The sequence below is a fragment of the Rhinopithecus roxellana genome, chromosome 4, assembly GCF_007565055.1.
Source record: "Rhinopithecus roxellana isolate Shanxi Qingling chromosome 4, ASM756505v1, whole genome shotgun sequence".
Taxonomy (NCBI): domain Eukaryota; kingdom Metazoa; phylum Chordata; class Mammalia; order Primates; family Cercopithecidae; genus Rhinopithecus; species Rhinopithecus roxellana.
In genome coordinates this window covers 76,751,311-76,769,611 of record NC_044552.1, presented here as the reverse complement: position 1 = coordinate 76,769,611, position 18,301 = coordinate 76,751,311, and the positions used below count along the sequence as shown (strand labels likewise).

Sequence of the window (18,301 nt, the reverse complement as noted above, 5' to 3'; positions counted from 1 at the left end):
TAACCCCGCCTTCACGAAAAATATGGACTACTTGAAAATTATACCTGCAACACTAAATAAATATTCTTCATCCTTCCAGTATGTTGAGATGTTTATTTGCAATCAGACAATCTGTTTTCCTCTTTGAACCCATAGTTATGTGATGGCTTTATAAAAGATTTTAAAATAACTATAGAAGTAACTATTAGTAAAGATTGTGGGATACTGAAAATGGCTACAAAGAAAGTTATGAAAAACCTCTGAATTTGAATGGAAGTCCTACTAGATTAGAGTCTATGTCTGTGACATTATGCTTCTAATTCTTGTTCTTAAATGCTTTTCTCATGATAGTATGAAACTTACTTCCTGGAATGCCACTGATTAAAAAATTTAATATTTACTAAATGCCAATATTTATGCCAGCACTTTTAAAGTACAGAAACATGGAGTTTCTTTACCTTATGCAAATATGCTGTGAGAAAGACTTCAGAGCCTATTGCCTACTTTGTGGTACAACACTGAAGATTCATCATCCAAAACAAACAGACAGTAAATTCTTGTGATTTGCAGTAGTTCTGTTTTATAAGGGTACCACAAACATTGAAATCATCGCTCCTGGGGGAATACGTTTCCGTGAGCCCTTGGTCACAAGATGTTCATCAACTGATCAATACATAACCTTGTTCTATGTGTGCTTCTGTTTAAAAAAGAGCACTTCAGTGCTACATTTGGAGTCTGTTTTAAACAGCAAAATCACTAACAAAAAGCACAAAAATGTAAAAGCATGGCACTATATACACTGCGAAAAGAAGGCTTGTTTATGACAGCTGAGACAAGAAGGTAGAATCTCACTTTGATCAACCTCAGCTGGGAAATGAGCATCAGGTGAATCAATTGTTCACCACTCTGAATGACCATAAAAGTGCTCCAAGTACTGACTTTGGGGTTACACATAAATTTTAGCAAGTGTGTGAATCTGCCAATATGAAATCTACAAATAACGAGCACCAACTGCATATGAGTCAAATATTTCAGTGCAGTATCTGACTTGATTGCCACTGAAAGACACAGTTTGGAAAACCCCTAATAAATACGGTTTAGATACTACGCAGACAAAGAGTTCTGGACTAGAGTGCTTCAAGTAAGATGTCTGAGGCTTTCATAAACGGATGTTTTTTAAAATGCTATTTCCTACCTGATATATTCTAAATGGGATATAACGAAATCCATTTTCTTCTGCAGGATATTCCATGAGTTTCCGATTGATGGCCCAAAACTGGTCAAATCTGTCTGTAATGATATAAATTATTTGTTATTAAAAATGAACAACATTATAATGGAATACCTCACATGAAGAGATGAAAGTTTTAAATATCCCTCTAGAAGTTGCTGAAAGGACATCATTTATATTTTTTTTCTTATTTTTATTAAACTTATCTTTCTATAACTAAACATAAAGCAAATATAAAATTAATTTTTTTCTACATTATTGCATCCTCTCCCTAGATATTCACATAGCCATTTTTTTTCTCATAAGAAAAACCATAAACATATAAACACACGACTACTTGTGTTATCAAGGCAAAAATCACACCAGGTAGAAGATAGATGTCTTGACTCTCCTGGTACTACTTCTAATTGCTGAGCTACAAAGGTACAGCTTCAAGTAGCCTAAATGTTAACCAGAAGTTGTGTAAAGAAATAAAGTCACCAAGTGCGGTGGCTCATGTCTGTAATCTTAGTACTTTGGGAGGCTGAGGCGGGCAGATCACCTGAGATCAGGAGTTCGCGACCAGCCTGACCAACATGGAGAAACCCTGTCTCCACTAAAAATACAAAATTAGCCAGGCATGGTGGTGCATGCCTATATTCCCAGCTACTTGGGAGGCTGAGGCAGGAGAATTGCTTGAACCTGGGAGGCTGAGGTTGTGGTGAGCCGAGATCATGCCACTGCACTCCAGACTGGGCAACAAGAGTGAAATTCCGTCTCAAAAAAATAAAAATAAAGTCAAAATACTGAACACAGTAAACATTAAATACCAAAGATATATATATATATATGTGTGGTTTTTTTTTTTTGAGATGGAGTCTCACTCTGTCGCCCAGGCTGGAGTGCAGTGGCGCGATCCCGGCTCACTGCAACCTCCACCTCCCGGGTTCACGCCATTCTCCCGCCTCAGCCTCCCGAGTAGCTGGGACTACAGGCGCCCGCCACCATGCCCGGCTAATTTTTTTGTATTTTTAGTAGAGACGGGGTTTCACTGTGTTAGCCAGGATGGTCTTGATCTCCTGACCTCGTGATCCGCCCACCTCGGCCTCCCAAAGTGCCAAAGACATTTTTTAAAAAAGCTTTGAAAGAAATACGGAACTGACACTTATGAAGAGTCAACTGCAGCTTAATCTCAGACCAATTAAGATCTTTTTTAAAACTTTTCAGTTTCAAATTTTCTAAATAAACAACTTGAGATATAATTTGCATACCATAAAATTATCCCCTTTTAAAGTATACAACTTAGTGGTTTTCAGTATATTCAGAGTTCAGAACATTTTCAGCATCCCAAAAACAAACCTGTGACTATTAATAGTCACTTCCCATTTCCCCTTGCCCCGGCCCCTGAAAAATCACTACTTTCTATCTCTATAGTTTGCCTATTCCAGACATTTCACATAAATGAAGTAACATAATACATGGTTCTTTTGCATCTGGGTTTGTTTTTTGCTTGGCATAATATTTTTGAGGTTCATTCCTGTTGTGGTATGTATCAGAACTTCATTTGCTTTTATGGCTGAATAATATTCCATTATGTAGAGTTACGAGATTTTTGTTCTCTCAGTTGACTGACATTTAAGTAGTTTTTGCTTTTTATCTATTATAAATACGTTTTCAATTCTCTTGGGTATGTACCTAGGAGTAGAACTACTGGGTCATTAGGTAACTCTGTTTAACTGATACATGGTAACTATGTTTTGAGGAACTGCCATACTGTTTTCCAAAGTGACTGTACTACCTTGCATTTCCACCAGCAATGTATTTGGATTCCAATTAGTCCACATCCTTGCCAATACTTGCTACTATTGGTCTTTTTAATTATAACCATTCTGGCAGGCATCAAGTAGTATCTCATTGTGGTTTTGATTTGGATTTCCTTAATGACTATGCTGAGCATCTTCTCATGTGCTCACTGGCCATTTGTACATCTTTGGAGAAATGCCTATGAAATCACTTTCCCTTTTAAACCAGCTGTCTTTTTATTATTGAGTTATAAGAGTTCTTTATATATTCTGGATACAAACCCCTTACCTGTGATTTCACATATCTTCTCCCATTCTGTACACTGTTTTTTAAGCAACTCCTTTTTTCTTAAACTCACCCAGAATCCCACCTTATAAAATATTTTATACTCAGAAATGTACATCAAAATCATAATTCTATAAAACAGGGAAATATATCCAGAATTACAGTTCAGCTTGGTATTTCTCTATCACTAGACCTGTTTGAATCCAATCTACTGGCAAACTATTCGATTCTGCTTAAACCATCCTAACTATATATTTTTTTAAAATTAGTTATTTCTTCTTACACCCCTTTCCTAAAAGGCTGTGACAGGCTTTAGGCCTTCCTTACTCTAATCTGCAGCTCCAATCTGAGGGAAGACTCACAGTATATTAGAAATGGTGTGAGAGAAAATTTTAAATCCAGTAAGTCCAGCACAATTTCACAGATAACTAAGGCTCAGACTGTTACATGTTTAATTAAGAACCAAGACCAGAATCTTGGTCTTCCAATTCAAAGTCCCCAACTGGTTCAACAGTTGCTGCCATGAAACTTTATCTTTATGCAAAGAATACTACTTTGACATAGTCCTCTCATACATGAAGCAATTATTCTGTCAATGCTCAAAAAAGTGTCTTTTTACCATCAGGTATCAAGCAAGAACGTGACAGCTAAATAAAATGATTCTTCATGCATACTTAAAATTTTACTTGCTGCATTGTGATGAAATCTCAAGCATCTGGCATGGTGCATGCATAGGATATGCTCTTGAATCAAAGAATGGATAGAACACTATGAATATAATTTCTCATAAAAGTAAACTGGAAAAAGAAACATGATTGTGCCAGTTATCAATTGTATGACTCTCTTCTCCAAATTCACCCTTCAACATATGCATTGCTATATGGACATAAATCCTTTAAGCATCTCTACTGCGACAACTATGTTAAGATTTCTCAGCAGAAAATGCTAAAACAAGTTGTAGGACAAACGGTTCTGCCCAATGCCCAGATATGCAAGTCTCTCAGGAAGGTTGCAGCCTGAGCCTGGCCAAGGGATAACCAGCCCTCTCAAGACAGAATCTAGCACTCCAAAGGCTTCCTGCTTGCATAGGCACACTAATGGGCCGTTGCCCTTATCAACATCTTAGTTTGCTTGCTCTGGAGGCCTGCATGGACTGCCCATCTGTGGCTTCCCACCCAGCTGCCACTCTCTGCACAACCATGCCACATGTTGCTGATCACCTGCATTCCAGTATGCCCTGACTGCCAATGGACTACAGACCAACTCTGGCCTGGCAAGAAGAGAGAACTTTTCTACTAATTCAATGAACTGAATATACCTCCTCCAAAGAAGTCTGAGCCCTAGCCCTTGCAGGTGGGGCCCCTTACAAGTTTCGTCCTCCTTCCTCAGCCCTAGGGTAAAATATATAGTTTTCTTACATCTTATAGTCACTCTTATCAGAGTTTAATAATTCTTTATATAAAACTTAGCCTGTTTAACCCACTGATTAGACCCAAATACAACTATGTTTAAAAGGAAGACATGATAAAAAAAATCTGTATTGATATTAATTTTAATCTTCTTATAGAAATGCTATATTCTTATATTAAGAAGGTATTTTCCCAGCAATAGATAAAAACACCCTAATCAAAAATAAACTTTTATAGATCAAAGTTATTAACAAGAAAGATACAAATATAACAAAGTAAAAGAAGTTCAGTGCTTCCCTAGAGTAAGACAGGGAAAGAAAGAAGAAAAGAAAGAAAAGAAAGAAGAGAAAGAAGAGAAGGAAAGAAGAGAAGGAAGGAAGGAAGGAAGGAAGGAAGGAAGGAAGGAAGGAAGGAAGGAAGGAAGGAAGGAAGGAAGGAAGGAAGGAAGGAAGGAAGGAGAGAAAGAGGAAGAAGGGGAGGGAGGGAAGGAAGGAAGGAAAGAAGGAAGAAAGGAAGGAAGGAAGGAAGGAGAGAAAGAGGAAGAAGGGGAGGGAGGGAGGGAAGGAGGGAAGGAAGGAAGGAAGGAAGGAAGGGAGGGAGGGAGGGAAAATCAGTGTTGAGATTGAAAGAATAACCAAGTGTCTTTCACAATTTTTTTTTTTTTTTTTTTTTAAGAGACAGAGTCTCGCTCTGTCACCCCGGCTGGGGTGCAGTGGCGCAATCTCTGCTCACTGCAACCTCCACCTCCCAGGTTCAAGAAATTCTCCCACCTAATCCTCCCAAGTAGCTGGGATTACAGACATGCATCATCACGCCCGGCTACTTTTGTATTTTTAGTAGAGATGGGATTTTACCATGTTGGCCAGGCCGGTCTCAGACTCCTGACCTCAAGTGATCCATCCGCCTTGGCCTCCCAAAGTGCTGGGATTACAGGCATGAGCCACCATGCAGAGCCAAACAAAACAAAGACTAAGTAGGAGAAAATTAAAACTAGCAGTTACTTAGCTTATTCACATTGGGAGAAAGGAAGATAACGTATATACTTCTTGCCAGAGCTACAAGCAATATTACTGATGTAAGTTTCTTTTTATAAAACTTCACATTTAAGAAGGCTATCAAATCAAAAGCATAAAACCGAAGGACTGTTCTACAGAAATATTCAATTTTTTAAAAAAAAAGATTAAAAATACCATTCCTCAAAAATCCTGATGGTCATCCATTTTTCCTCTCTCTCTCTCTCTCTGCTGAATTAAGCTTTTATACTGGTCTTGCAAATTTTTAAAACACCTGGAAAAAAAATTTTTTTTTTTTAAATTTCGGATCTCTCTAAAATGGTAAGATACCGAGTTAATTTGTATTCTTTGTTCCTCACATGGACAAACAGCAGGAAAAAGTGGTAACTTTAAATGATTTATCTATTCTTCCACTTAAGCTTTACAGGAGGTAAAAACTCAAGGCAAAATAATTCTTATGCCACAAATAACACGTCTAAAATCCCCCACAGGAGACATGGAGGACATATAAGGAGAATGTAGGGATTGCTACTCAGGCTCAATTCAGCCAGCTGGGACCCTCATGCAGGAAACTGGTGAAATGATCTCCACATGCATACACTATTCACCTCCTGGTCTTTAACATCTATGAAGCCAAAGGAGAGCAGAGTTACAGCATTCCAAATAAATGTCAGATTGTGACAGCACACAGAAGACAGACTCTAAGCTTGTCTTTGAAAGGAAAAGCAAATGGCTGAAAATGACTACAGAAAGGAACCCACTCTTCACAAAATTTTCCATCTGTCAACAGTATTATTCAAATCAGTACTACAAGCAATCATGTAATAATTGTATTGTTTTACTCAGAGGCTTTCAAGATACGTAACAGAAAAGACATTCAAACACAGACCTATATGAGTTAATTTCTTCATACGTAATATGTTAAACATCTCTGTAAGACAAAACAGGAGCAAAATAAAAATGAACAAGTAGTAATTACTGGTAGGATGCCAAAAGCAAGTGTTCAATAAGTGACCTATATCTTCAAACTCATCTGCCTTATGAGCCAGGTCAAATTAAGAGAATCAGCCCTTGAAAATTCATCATGAACACAGAAGTAGGTGGGCCCAGTGGACTGGCCTCTGCATCACGGCTGAGCAGTGCCAGTCCTGGAGGAAGTTCATCCTTCATCTTGTCCATAAACACACGTCTTGGCAGAAAGTTTCTACCCAGGGAAATCTGTGGTTTCGGTGAATCACAAAAGCAATAAAATCCAAATTCCTGGACAATTTTGACCTGGACGGTCACTGTCTGAAAATTAACTGAGAGAAGACATTTACCCCTTTGCCCTACAAAGTAAGTGCTACAGTCTTAGAAAACTAGCATCAAGAACAGTAATCAATATACATTTAGAGTGCAATTACTTCTCTCTGTGTTCACCACTACCACTTTCACTTCTCCGAGCCAACACAATAGCCTCCTACTTGGTCACTGTCCTATGTTTATCCCCCGTGCACAGCATCCAGAATGCTCTTTTAAAGCATAAATCACCATTAACAAGTAAATTTTCAAATATTTTCCTAATGGTTCACAAAACATAATGCTTTATGATGCACTTCAATGACATGGTTATTTTAAGTTATGTACTACAATCATTTTTAAAAAAATATGCAACCCACTGCATCTCTTTATTGCCTGCATCTGGGGCAGACTTCTCCCTGCCCAAACTCTGCATGCAGGCAACCATAAATAATGTCAGTAATAAAACACCTCTTCCCCTAGAAACAGATTCCTACTAGGCCCACTCCACCCCCTTAGAATGCTATTGCTGCATTCCTCTGAGATCTCACTGTCTACCTTACTAACTTACTAAGTTACTACCTACCTTACTTACTAAGCTCTAAGTCATGCTATTTTTCTTTTCGGTCCCTAGTAAATAACCAAACTTGTTCCCATTTCACAGTTTTAGCAGCCGAGAATCCCCACTTTCCTAATCTTTACATAACTGCTTCTCACCATTCAAGTCTCAATACAGTGTTACCCCCTCAGAAAGATTTCCTTCATAATCCTAGGTAAGACAGCCCCACTTTCCAATCATTCCCTATACCATCACTCTATTTTATTCTAAATACTTACTGTTATTTCAAATTATGCAATTTGCATGTTTAATTATGTACTGTCACCCTCCCTCGACTAAAATATAAGTCCCATGAGGGTAAAGACTTTATCTTCAGCTCTAGTAAGTTCTACGTACTTCAGCCCTAGAAAGTTAATATACTATAAGTATGCACATAGTACATACTCAATGAATGAATGTTAATCACTAACAGCTAAATTAATGAGTAGGCAATGGGGACAATAAAAACAAGGAACAGCAAACATAGTGTGGCACAGTGGAAAAAGCAGACAGTCTGGAGCCACACTGCCTGGGTTTGTTTCCCAGCTTTGTCATTTATTTAATAGTTGTGTGAGTTTGAGCAAGACACTTACTGTGCCTGACACAAATTAAGTGCTACATAAGTGTTCGCTATTATCATTACCTTTCAGGCTGCCTCAGATTCAACAAGAGAAGACACTGAGCTTCTAGATTCTACCAGGTAAAAAGTGTCAGGACCAGTAGGGAAAAGTGGCCCTGCCAAAACCCCATCATTACAGAATTGCTGGACTGTTCGGTCTGGCTCAGATCCAGGGAGTCTGTATCACTCACATCAAATTCTATGTGAATGCTGCCTGCTGGAGTTATGCAATTGAGCAGCCTTTGCTAGCCATAGTTGGGAGAATAAAAGCCCTAACATAGTACAGCTGCAATATTTACAACCAAATACCCTCTGACCCTTTTGCTTCCTCCAACGTTTTCAACCACCATATAAGGTTCTATCTTCTCATCCTGTGGGCACAATTTAGTTGCCATTTACCTCCCATCAATTTCACTGCATTCATCTCCAGCCATATCATGTAAGAGTGGTGGGAATAAGAATGGTGGTCCAAGAACATCTAGGCCAACATCTGAGGAGTACTCCAGTCTTGACAAGCAAGTCTGAGTTCCAACCCTACCCCTTAAGACCTAGATAACTATACCTTTCCAACCCCTTCCTCTTCTAATATGTCTTAATATAGTAGGGGAGAGGACATAAGCACGATGGGGGGAGTGGTTCTTGTTAATATGAAAAGATGAGAGGCTCCCAACTGCTACACCTTATTACAGCATAGCTTTATAAACGGAGTCAGTAAAAACTAGCCACCTTATGAAAACTTTGTAAATGGTTAAAAACTACTGCTGGAAATTTAAAGAAAATTAATCTCATTAAGTATTGAGAAAAGCATACTATAAATTCTCATTTCAACATCACCAGCCAATAAACCATGACTGCAAGTTACAACATCTTTAAACGTATTCTAAGAGTCAATCCCAGTAACTGCCTTTATCTTTAAGGAAACAGGATTCAATTATTATATTCTAACCAATTAAGAAGAATTTATTTCAAATGTATTTTTAAGCTGGGTAATAAAAAAAGATTCAAAATTCAAAAATTTCATAATGTAAAAAACAAATTATTGTTGTTCTATGTGCTTGTATTAACATTTCTAATAATAATGATCTTCAACTATACTCCCATTTTCCCTTCATCCAAAAGACAATCTTTAAAGCAGCTTGTCAAAAAGAGATTTACAGAGCTACAGCACAGTGGTAGGCCAGGACTAATTATCTAAATGTATTCCTGTTACAATCATCTAGATTTATAACCATTAACCTGCTGTTCTATTACTTTTAAAAACTACTGTATATTAAGAAAAGGTTATTTCTCTTGGCCGAAATTAGTTTATTACTTTCCTAGATGCAGAGGGCCAGAAACAAATTTAATATGCAACTGAGTTCATTTTTACTTCACTCAGAAAGCAAGCCAAAGTCATAAGAAAAAAACAAAAATATTTTAATTTTTGAAAGACTGACAAAGAAAAAGATACCCCCATTATGTTCACTGTAATCTTTCCAACATTTATTATGTAGGTAATTCTCTCTATAATACAAATCCTTTATGCTTCTGAAGAGAAAATGTAAAGTAGAAAACACTATTAATCTGTTAATGATTATCCACTGACAAATAACAAAAGCTTTCAAAACAAAGGGGCAACCAATGGTCACTGGAGATACAGTATGTAATGCAACATTTCTTAACTTTTGCTTCTCACCAGAATCACCTGAAGAGCTTTTAAAAAATACTAATGTGCAGGACCTACTCCAGACCAATTACCTGATTCCCTGGCATCTGTACTTTTGAAAGCTCCCCAGATGATTCTAATATATAGCCAGCGTGAACAACCTCCAGGTGTAACAAAAAATACAGTCATGCTTCATTTAACGATGGGGATAGATTCTGAGAAATGCATCAGGCAATTTCATCATGGGAACATCATAGAACGTACTTAGAAAACCTACAGAGTACAGCTTACTACACAACTAGGCTATATGGTATAACCTATTGCTCCTAGGCTATAAACCTATATGGTATGTGCAAATCAGGTACGTACAAACCACTACTGAATACTGTAGGCAACTGTAACACAATCTTAAGTATTTGTGTATCTCAACATAGAAAAGGTACAGTAAAAATGCCATATAAAAGATTTTTAAAAGGTACCCCTCTATAGTGCACATACCATGAATGGAGCTTGCAGGGCTGACTCTGGGTGAGTCAATGAGTGAGTGGTGAGTTAATGTAAAGGCCTAGGACCTTACTATACTCTAATGTAGACTATGTAAACACTGTACATTTAAGTTACATTGAATTTATTTAAAAATTAACCTTAGCTTACTATAGCCTTTTCACTTTATAAACGTTTTCATCTTAACTTTTGAGTCTTTTGTAATAACACTTAGCTTAAAACACGTACAGCCACACAAAAACATTCTTTCTTTATATCCTTATTCTGCGAAACTTTAATTTAAATTTTTTTTTACTTTTTTAACTTCTTAAGACTTTTTGTTAAAAACTAAGACACAAATCCACACAGTAGCCTAGGCCTACAAAGGAGGAGGATCATCAATATCACTGTCTTCCACCTCCACATCTTGTCCCACTGGAAGGTCTTCAGGGGCAATAACATGAGTGAAGCTGTCATCTCCTATGAAAACGATGCCTTCCGGAATACCTCTTGAAGGACCTTCCTGTTTTACAGCTTTTTCTAATAAGTAGAAGGTGAACACTCTAAAATAATGATAAAAAGTATAGTAAATAATAACATAGTCGTTTATCATTATCAATTAATGTACATAATTATATGTGCTAGACATTTATCCAACTGGCAGCACAATACATTTGTTTATAACAGTATCACCACAAATCTATGAGTAATGCATTGTGCTATGATGGTATAAGGGCTACCAGGATACTAGGCCATGGGAATTTTTCAGTTCCATTATAATTTTAAGGGACTACTATCATACATGCAGTCCACTGTTGACTGAAACATCACAATGCAGAGCATGACTGTATATTCACTTTAGAATCAGGCATCTAGGTTCAAATTCTGGTTCCACCTCTTGGTAGTTCCGTGAACTCATTTCCTCATTTGCAAAGATGGTAATATTTATCTAATTCTTGTGAGGAATCCCTAAGACTATGCATGTAAAAGTCTCTAGGCCTGGGATAGCACAGGAATTTAGTAAACCTAATAAGCTCCTTCATTCTGTTTCAAATCTATCTAATCTGTACATGGTAACTACATGGAAAATATCTCTATAAAGAAGTTCCCAATTTGCAAACAGTTCATATTGTGAATCTGCAGTTTAATTAAAACAGGAGATAGAAAAAACAGCATGCTCAAACAAGTTTTTATTTTGTAGGAACTGTGTAGAGTGAAATCTACCAAACCCCTTGCTCCTACTATGCACTTAATTGAGTAACAGGAGCTACAGAGAATTAAAAAACAAAAACCAAAATAAAAACAAGTACACAACAGATTCTTCCTTTCACTTAATATGTAGTTGGGGAAGCCAAATTGACGCCAGTTATCACAATTTCTAATAAGTTTGACCAATCCTTTATTTTGCACTTGTAATGCTTGATGGCTCAAGTCCTTCCCACCTACCCCGACTCCCCATCTCCTCAAATGGCAGATATTACACTTAAGTAAAAAGCATATCAGAAGTTTAGGCTGGGCTAAGCATGGTGGAGCCTGCCTGTAAGCCTAGCACTTTGGGAGGGCCAGGCGGGAGGAATGCTTGAGCCCAGGAGTTTGAGACCAGCCTGGGCAACATAGGTAGATCCTGTCTCTACCAAAAAAAATTTAAAAATAAAAATTAGCCAAGCATTGGTGGTGTATGCCAGTAGTACCAGCTACTTGGGAGACTGATGTGGAAAGACTGATTGCTTGAACCCAGGAGGTCAAGGCTGCAGTGAGCCATGACCTTACCACTGCACCTCAGCCTGGGTGACAGAGCAAGGAGGCCCTCAATCAAAAAACAGCCTAGTCAAAAGTGCTATTAAAAACAAATAATACTAGAGTGAGAAATAGCGAAAAGCTGTTGGCTCTCATTACAGTGGGACCAGTGATCACTTTTATCAATAACTTATACACCTGCAAAGAATTTAGCAATTTAAAAAACCCTAGGATTTCATATTAATTTTCATACAACTTACTGATATAGCTCTCCTCATTGTAGAGAGGAGAAAATTGCGGCTCCAAGCAGCTACACAACATGCCCAAGGTCATCAGGTTAGTAGCTGCTAGTGGGTGCTACCATGACACAGAGATTTTTAGTTACGTTTCTACAAATAAAACAGCTTATTTGCTAACACTCAATGTTCAGCCAATTCAAGACAACTTATGATTGAGATCTGGGAAACTATTAATGAATGGCATGTTCATATGATCAAAAATTCCAGGGTTCTATGCTTCAAAAATTATTGTAGCATCTGGTATAGTAATTCAACAAATCTCATCTCCTGTAGTATTTAGAGATGACAGAACAGCACAGCTAGCAGTAGCTGTACTACAGAAATAAGTGTACTTGTTTTAACATGTTCATTAAGTCATAATTCTTCAATGAGTACATGAAGAAAGGCATTGTGATAATCAATTGAGAATATTACTCAATTAGGAACTATTCTTTAAAGGAAGACAAGGACAATAATGAGTGAAACTGAAAAATCTCATCTTAATTCAACTTTTAGCTACCAGGACTGATCAAGAAGTATTTTCCTCAAAACTGTTATATAACAACTAATTCATTGCAAAACAAAGTTGGTTGAAAACTATATACATTTCTCAAAAAACACGGCCCACCAAGAATTTTACAAATTATACTTTATTACCTATAATAAGCTTATTGTGGACTAAATATTATTGTTTTAAATGTATCCCATAAATTTTAGGGATACATGATGTACATAATGTATCCTGTAAGGTCCAAAAATTCAATCAGGATTTCCAGGAATCCTAATAGTAAAAATAAGAATAAAGTTATTAAAATTTGAAATTATCCTCCCAGTGTTTCTCAAATTTTTTTATTTACAACTCAAATAGCTGAATTGCATTACTCTATTGAGTACTAACACCTGAAAATAAATAATGCTAAAAATACTGGGGAGAATAAGCTGTATTATAATTGCAAAGCATTTTCCCTTTCAACAAGTCCATGAAGTTGTCTTCCTTCTCTTCTCACTTCCTCTATTTCCCTTCATCACCTTGTCTCTTCTGCTCCTTTCTTACATTCTAGGTGGGCAAATACTAATCCTTTTTCATCTTTCAAAAAATATGTAAAAGAGACATTTATAGAGTTTCAAAATCTTACATAAAAATAATGACTTTTAAATACATGAAAAGTACATGCAGGTTAAAGTACCTGTGGAACAAAATCTAAGCATTAACAAAACGAAGAAGATAGTTTAAGAAAAAATAGCTACAAAAGCACTATTCACAATAGCAAAGACTTGGAACCAACCAAAATGTCCATCAATGATAGACTGGATTAAGAAAATGTGGCACGTATAGACCATGGAATACTATGCAGCCATAAAAAAGGATGAGTTCATGTCCTTTGCAGGGACATGGATAAAGCTGGAAACCATCATTCTCAGCAAACTATCACAAGGACAGAAAACCAAACAGTGCATGTTCTCACTCATAGGTGGGAATTGAACAATGAGACACTTGGACACAGGGCGGGGAACATCACACACCCAGGCCTGTCGGGGGAGAGCATTAGGAGAAATACCTAATATAAATGTCGAATTCATGGGTGCAGCACACCAACATGGCACAAGTATACCTATGTAACAAACCTGCACATTGTGTACATGTACCCTAGAACTTAAAGTATTAAAAAAAAAATGAAGAAAAGTCAATAAATTGGGGTTTATTTTGGAGGTAGTATTGACAGAGCCTATTGTTAGGCTGTATGTAGAAGTTGAGTAGAAAAAAATGAAACAATTATTACTGGAGGTGGGGCCTGGGGGAGGAGGCAGTGTGCTACTGGCATGTAGTCTGTAGAGGCCAGAAGTGCTGCTAAAGATTACACGATGCACAGGACAGCCCCAACCCTCACAGCATTATCCTCAAAGAATTATCCAGTCCAAAAAGTCAACAGTGCAGAGGTTGAGAAACCCTGCTCCACAGAACTGGTTCTCAAACTTTAGTGAGTCAAAACCTTCTGGAAGACCTGCTGAAACAGGCTGCTGGGACTTACCCAGAGTTTCTGATTCAGTTGGTCCAGGGCACATTTCTTTTTTTCTTTTTTTTGAGACAGAGTCTCACTCTGTCGCCCAGGCTGGAGTGCAGTGGCACGATCTCGCCTCACTGCAACCTCTGTCTCCCAGGTTCAAGTGATTCTCCTGCCTCAGCCTCCTGAGTAGCTGGGATTAGAGGCGTGCACCATGCCTAATTTTTATATTTTTAGTAGAGACGGGGTTTCACCATGTTGGTCAGGCTGGTCTTGAACTCCTGACGTTGTGATCCACCCACCTCGGCCTCCCAAAGTGCTGGGATTACCGGCATGAGCCACTGCACCTGACTGGCCTAGGGTACATTTCTAATCAGTTCCCAAGTAACGCTAATGCTTTTGGCATACTTTGGGAAACACTGATCTAGAGAAAGGTGATAAGAAGCTAATGGACAAAACAAAAAAGGATTAGAAAAGTAAGTACATCTAAAGTTTTCCATTCTCTTAAAGAAAATCAGAAAGTTCTTAAAAAGTTTTCCATTCTCGAGTTGACAAGATGGTTGAATAGGAACAGCTCCGGTCTGCAGCTCCCAGTGAGACCAATGTAGAAGGCGGCGGGTGATTTCTGCATTTCCAGCTGAGGTATTCAGGTCATCTTCTTGGGACTGGTTAGGCAGTGGATCCAACCCATGGAGGGCGACCAGAAGCAGGGTGGGGCATTCCTTCACCCACGATGTGCGAGAAGCCGGGGAGCCTCCCTCCCCAAGCCAAGGGAAGCCGTGAGGTACTATGCTACCCGACTGGGTTACTACAGTTCTCCCACGGTTTCTGCAATCTGCAGATCAGGAGATTCCCTCGTGTAGCCTACACCACCAGGGACCCTGGGTTTCAAGCACAAAACTGGGCAGCCATTTGGGCAGACACCAAGCTAGCTGCAGGAGTCTTTTTCACACTTCAGTGGCTCCTGGAACCCCAGCAAGACAGAACCATTCACTCCCCTGGAAAGGGGGCCAAAGCCAGGGAGCCAAGTGGTCTCGCTCAGCAGGTCCCACTCCTATGGAGCCCAGCAAGCTAAGAACTACTGGCTTGAAATTCTCACTGCCAGCACAGCAGTCTGAAGTTGACCTGGGATGATCGAGCTTGACGGGGGGAGGGGCATCTGCCATTACTGAGGCTTTAGTAGGCGGTTTTCCCCTGACAGTGCTAAGGAGTCTGGGAGGTCTGGACTGAGCGCAATTCACCACAGTCCAGCAAAGTGGCTGTGGCAGAGTGCTTCTCTAGATTCCTCCTCATTGGGCAGGGCATCTCTGAAGGAAAGGTAACGGTCCCAGTCAGGGGCTTACAGACAAAACCCCGATCTCCCTGGGACACAGCACCCGGGGGACGGGCGGCTGTGGGCGCAGCTTCAGTGGATTTAATCATTCCTGCCTGCCGACTCTGAACAGAGCAGCTGATCCTAACAAGAGGGATTCTCCCAGCACAGCATACCAGTTCTGCTAAGAACAGACTGCCTCAAGTGGGTCTCTGATCCCCGTGCCTCCTGACTGGGAGAGACCTCCCAACAGGGGTCAATAGACACCTCATACAAGAGAGCTCCAGCTGGTATCAGGCGGGTGCCCCTCTGGGAGGGAGCTTCCAGAGGAAGTAGCAGGCAGCAATCTTTGCTGTTCTACAGCCTCCACTGGTGATACCCAAGTGAACAGGGTCTGAGTGGACTTCCAGCAAACGCCAGCAGACCTGCAGAAGAGGGGCCCTACTGTTAGAAGAAAAACTAACAAACAGAAAGCAACATCAATATAAAGGACCCCCACAAAAAAACCTAATCCAAAGGTCATTAGCCTCCAAGATCAAAGGTAGATAAATCCACAAAGATGGAAAAAAAAAAAAAAAAAAAAAAAAAAAAAACCAGCAAAAATGCTGAAAATTTAAAAAACCAGAATGCCTCTTCTTCAAATTATCACAACTTCTCTCCAGCAAGGGCACAAAACTGGATGGAGAATGAGGTTGATGAATTGACAGAAGAAGGCTTCAGAAGGTGGGTAATAACAAACTCCTCTGAGCTAAAGAAGCATGTTCTAACCCAATGCAAGGAAGCTAAGAACCTTGATAAAAGGTTACAGGAAATGCTAACTAGAATAAACGGTTTTCGGAGGAACATAAATGACCTGATGGTGCTGAAAAACAGCACAAGAACTTCGTGAAGCATATACAAGTATCAACAGCCAAATTGATCAGTTGGAAAACACACTTCAGGGTATTATCCAGGAGAACTTCCCCCACCTAGCAAGACAGGCCAACATTCAAATTCAGGAAATACAGAGAACAACACTAAGATACTCCTAAAGAAGAGCAACCCCAAGACACATAATCGTCAGATTCTCCGAGGCTGAAATGAATGAAAAAACTGGTAAGAGCAGCCAGAGAGAAAGGTTAGGTTTCCTACAAGGGGAAGCCCATCAGACTAACAGCTGATCTCTCTGCGGAAACCCTACATGACAGAAGATAGTGGGGGCCAATATATTCACCATTCTTAAAGAAAAGAATTTTCAACCCAGAATTTCATATCCAGCCAAACTAAGCTTCACAAGAGAAGGAGAAAGAAAATCCTTTAGAGACAAGCAAATGCTAAGGGATTTTGTCATCACCAGGCCTGCCTTACAAGAGCTCCTGAAGGAAGCACTAAATATGGAAAGGAAAAACTAGTTACAGCCCCTGCAAAAAACACAACAAAATATAAAGACCAACAACACTACGAAAAAACTGCATTAACTAATGAGCAAAATAACCAGCTAGCATTGTGATGGCAGGATCAAATTCACACATAACAATATTAACCTTAAATGTAAATGGGATAAATATCCCAATTAAAAGACACAGACTGGCAAATTGGATAAACCATCAAGACCCATCAGTGTCCTGTATTCAGAAGACCCATCTCACAAGCAAAGACACACATAGGTTCAAAATAAAGAGATGGAGTAATATTTACCAAGCTAATGGAAAGCAAAAAAAAGCAGGGGTTGCAATCCTAGTCTCTGATAAACAGACTTTAAACAAACAAAGATCAAAAAAGACAAAGAAGGCCATTACATAATGGCAAAGGGATCAATGCAACAAGAGGAGCTAGCTATCCTAAATATATGTGCACCCAATACAGGAACACCCAGATTCATAAAACAAGTTCTTCGAGAACTACAAAGAGACTTGAACTCCCACACAGTAATAGTGGGGGATTTTAACGCCCACTATCAATATTAAACAGATCAACGAGACAGAAAATTAACAAGGATATTCAGGACTTGAACTCAATTCTGAACCAAGCAGACCTAATAGACATCTACAGAACTCTGCATCCCAAATCAACAGAATACACATTCTTCTCAGCACCACATAGCACGCATATCCTAAAATCAACCACATAATTGGAAGTAAAGCACTCCTCTGCAAATGCAAAATAATAGAAATCATAATAAACAGTCTCTAAGACCACAGTGCAATCAAATTGGAAATCAGGATTAAGAAACTCACTCAAAACCACACAACTACACGGAACCTGAACAACCTGCTCCTGAATGACTACTGGGTAAATAACAAAATGAAGGCAGAAATCAGTAAGTGCTTTGAAAACAATGAGAAAAAAGAGACAATGTACCAGAATCTCTGGGACACACCTAAAGCAGTATTAACAGGGAAATTTATAGCACTAAATGCCCACATCAGACAGCTGGAAAGATCTAAAATCGACACCCTAACATCACAATCAAAAGAATCAGAGAAGCAAGAGGAAACAAATTCAAAAGCTAGCAGAAGTTAAGAATAATTAACATCAGAGCAGAACTGAAGGAGATAGAGACATGAAAAACCCTCAAAAAAAAAATCAATGAATCCAGGAGCTGGTTTTTTTTTGAAAAGATTAACAAAATAGACCACTAGCTAGACTAATAAAGAAGAAAAGAGAGAA

At 38.8% G+C, this 18,301-nt stretch overlaps 1 protein-coding gene across 4 annotated transcripts in view; it reads right to left on the bottom strand.

Moving 5' to 3' along the window:
- ATG5 (autophagy related 5) overlaps nucleotides 1–18,301 on the bottom strand; it is a 136,618-nt gene that overhangs the window by 64,043 nt on the left and 54,274 nt on the right. For 3 of the 4 annotated variants that reach the window (XM_010352504.2, XM_010352506.2, XM_010352505.2), the window contains one exon: nucleotides 1,175–1,269. In XM_010352504.2, the coding sequence (XP_010350806.1) occupies nucleotides 1,175–1,269 (95 nt within the window). The remainder of the gene's footprint in view (nucleotides 1–1,174; nucleotides 1,270–18,301) is intronic. The other variant, XM_030929147.1, reaches the window with a different exon arrangement.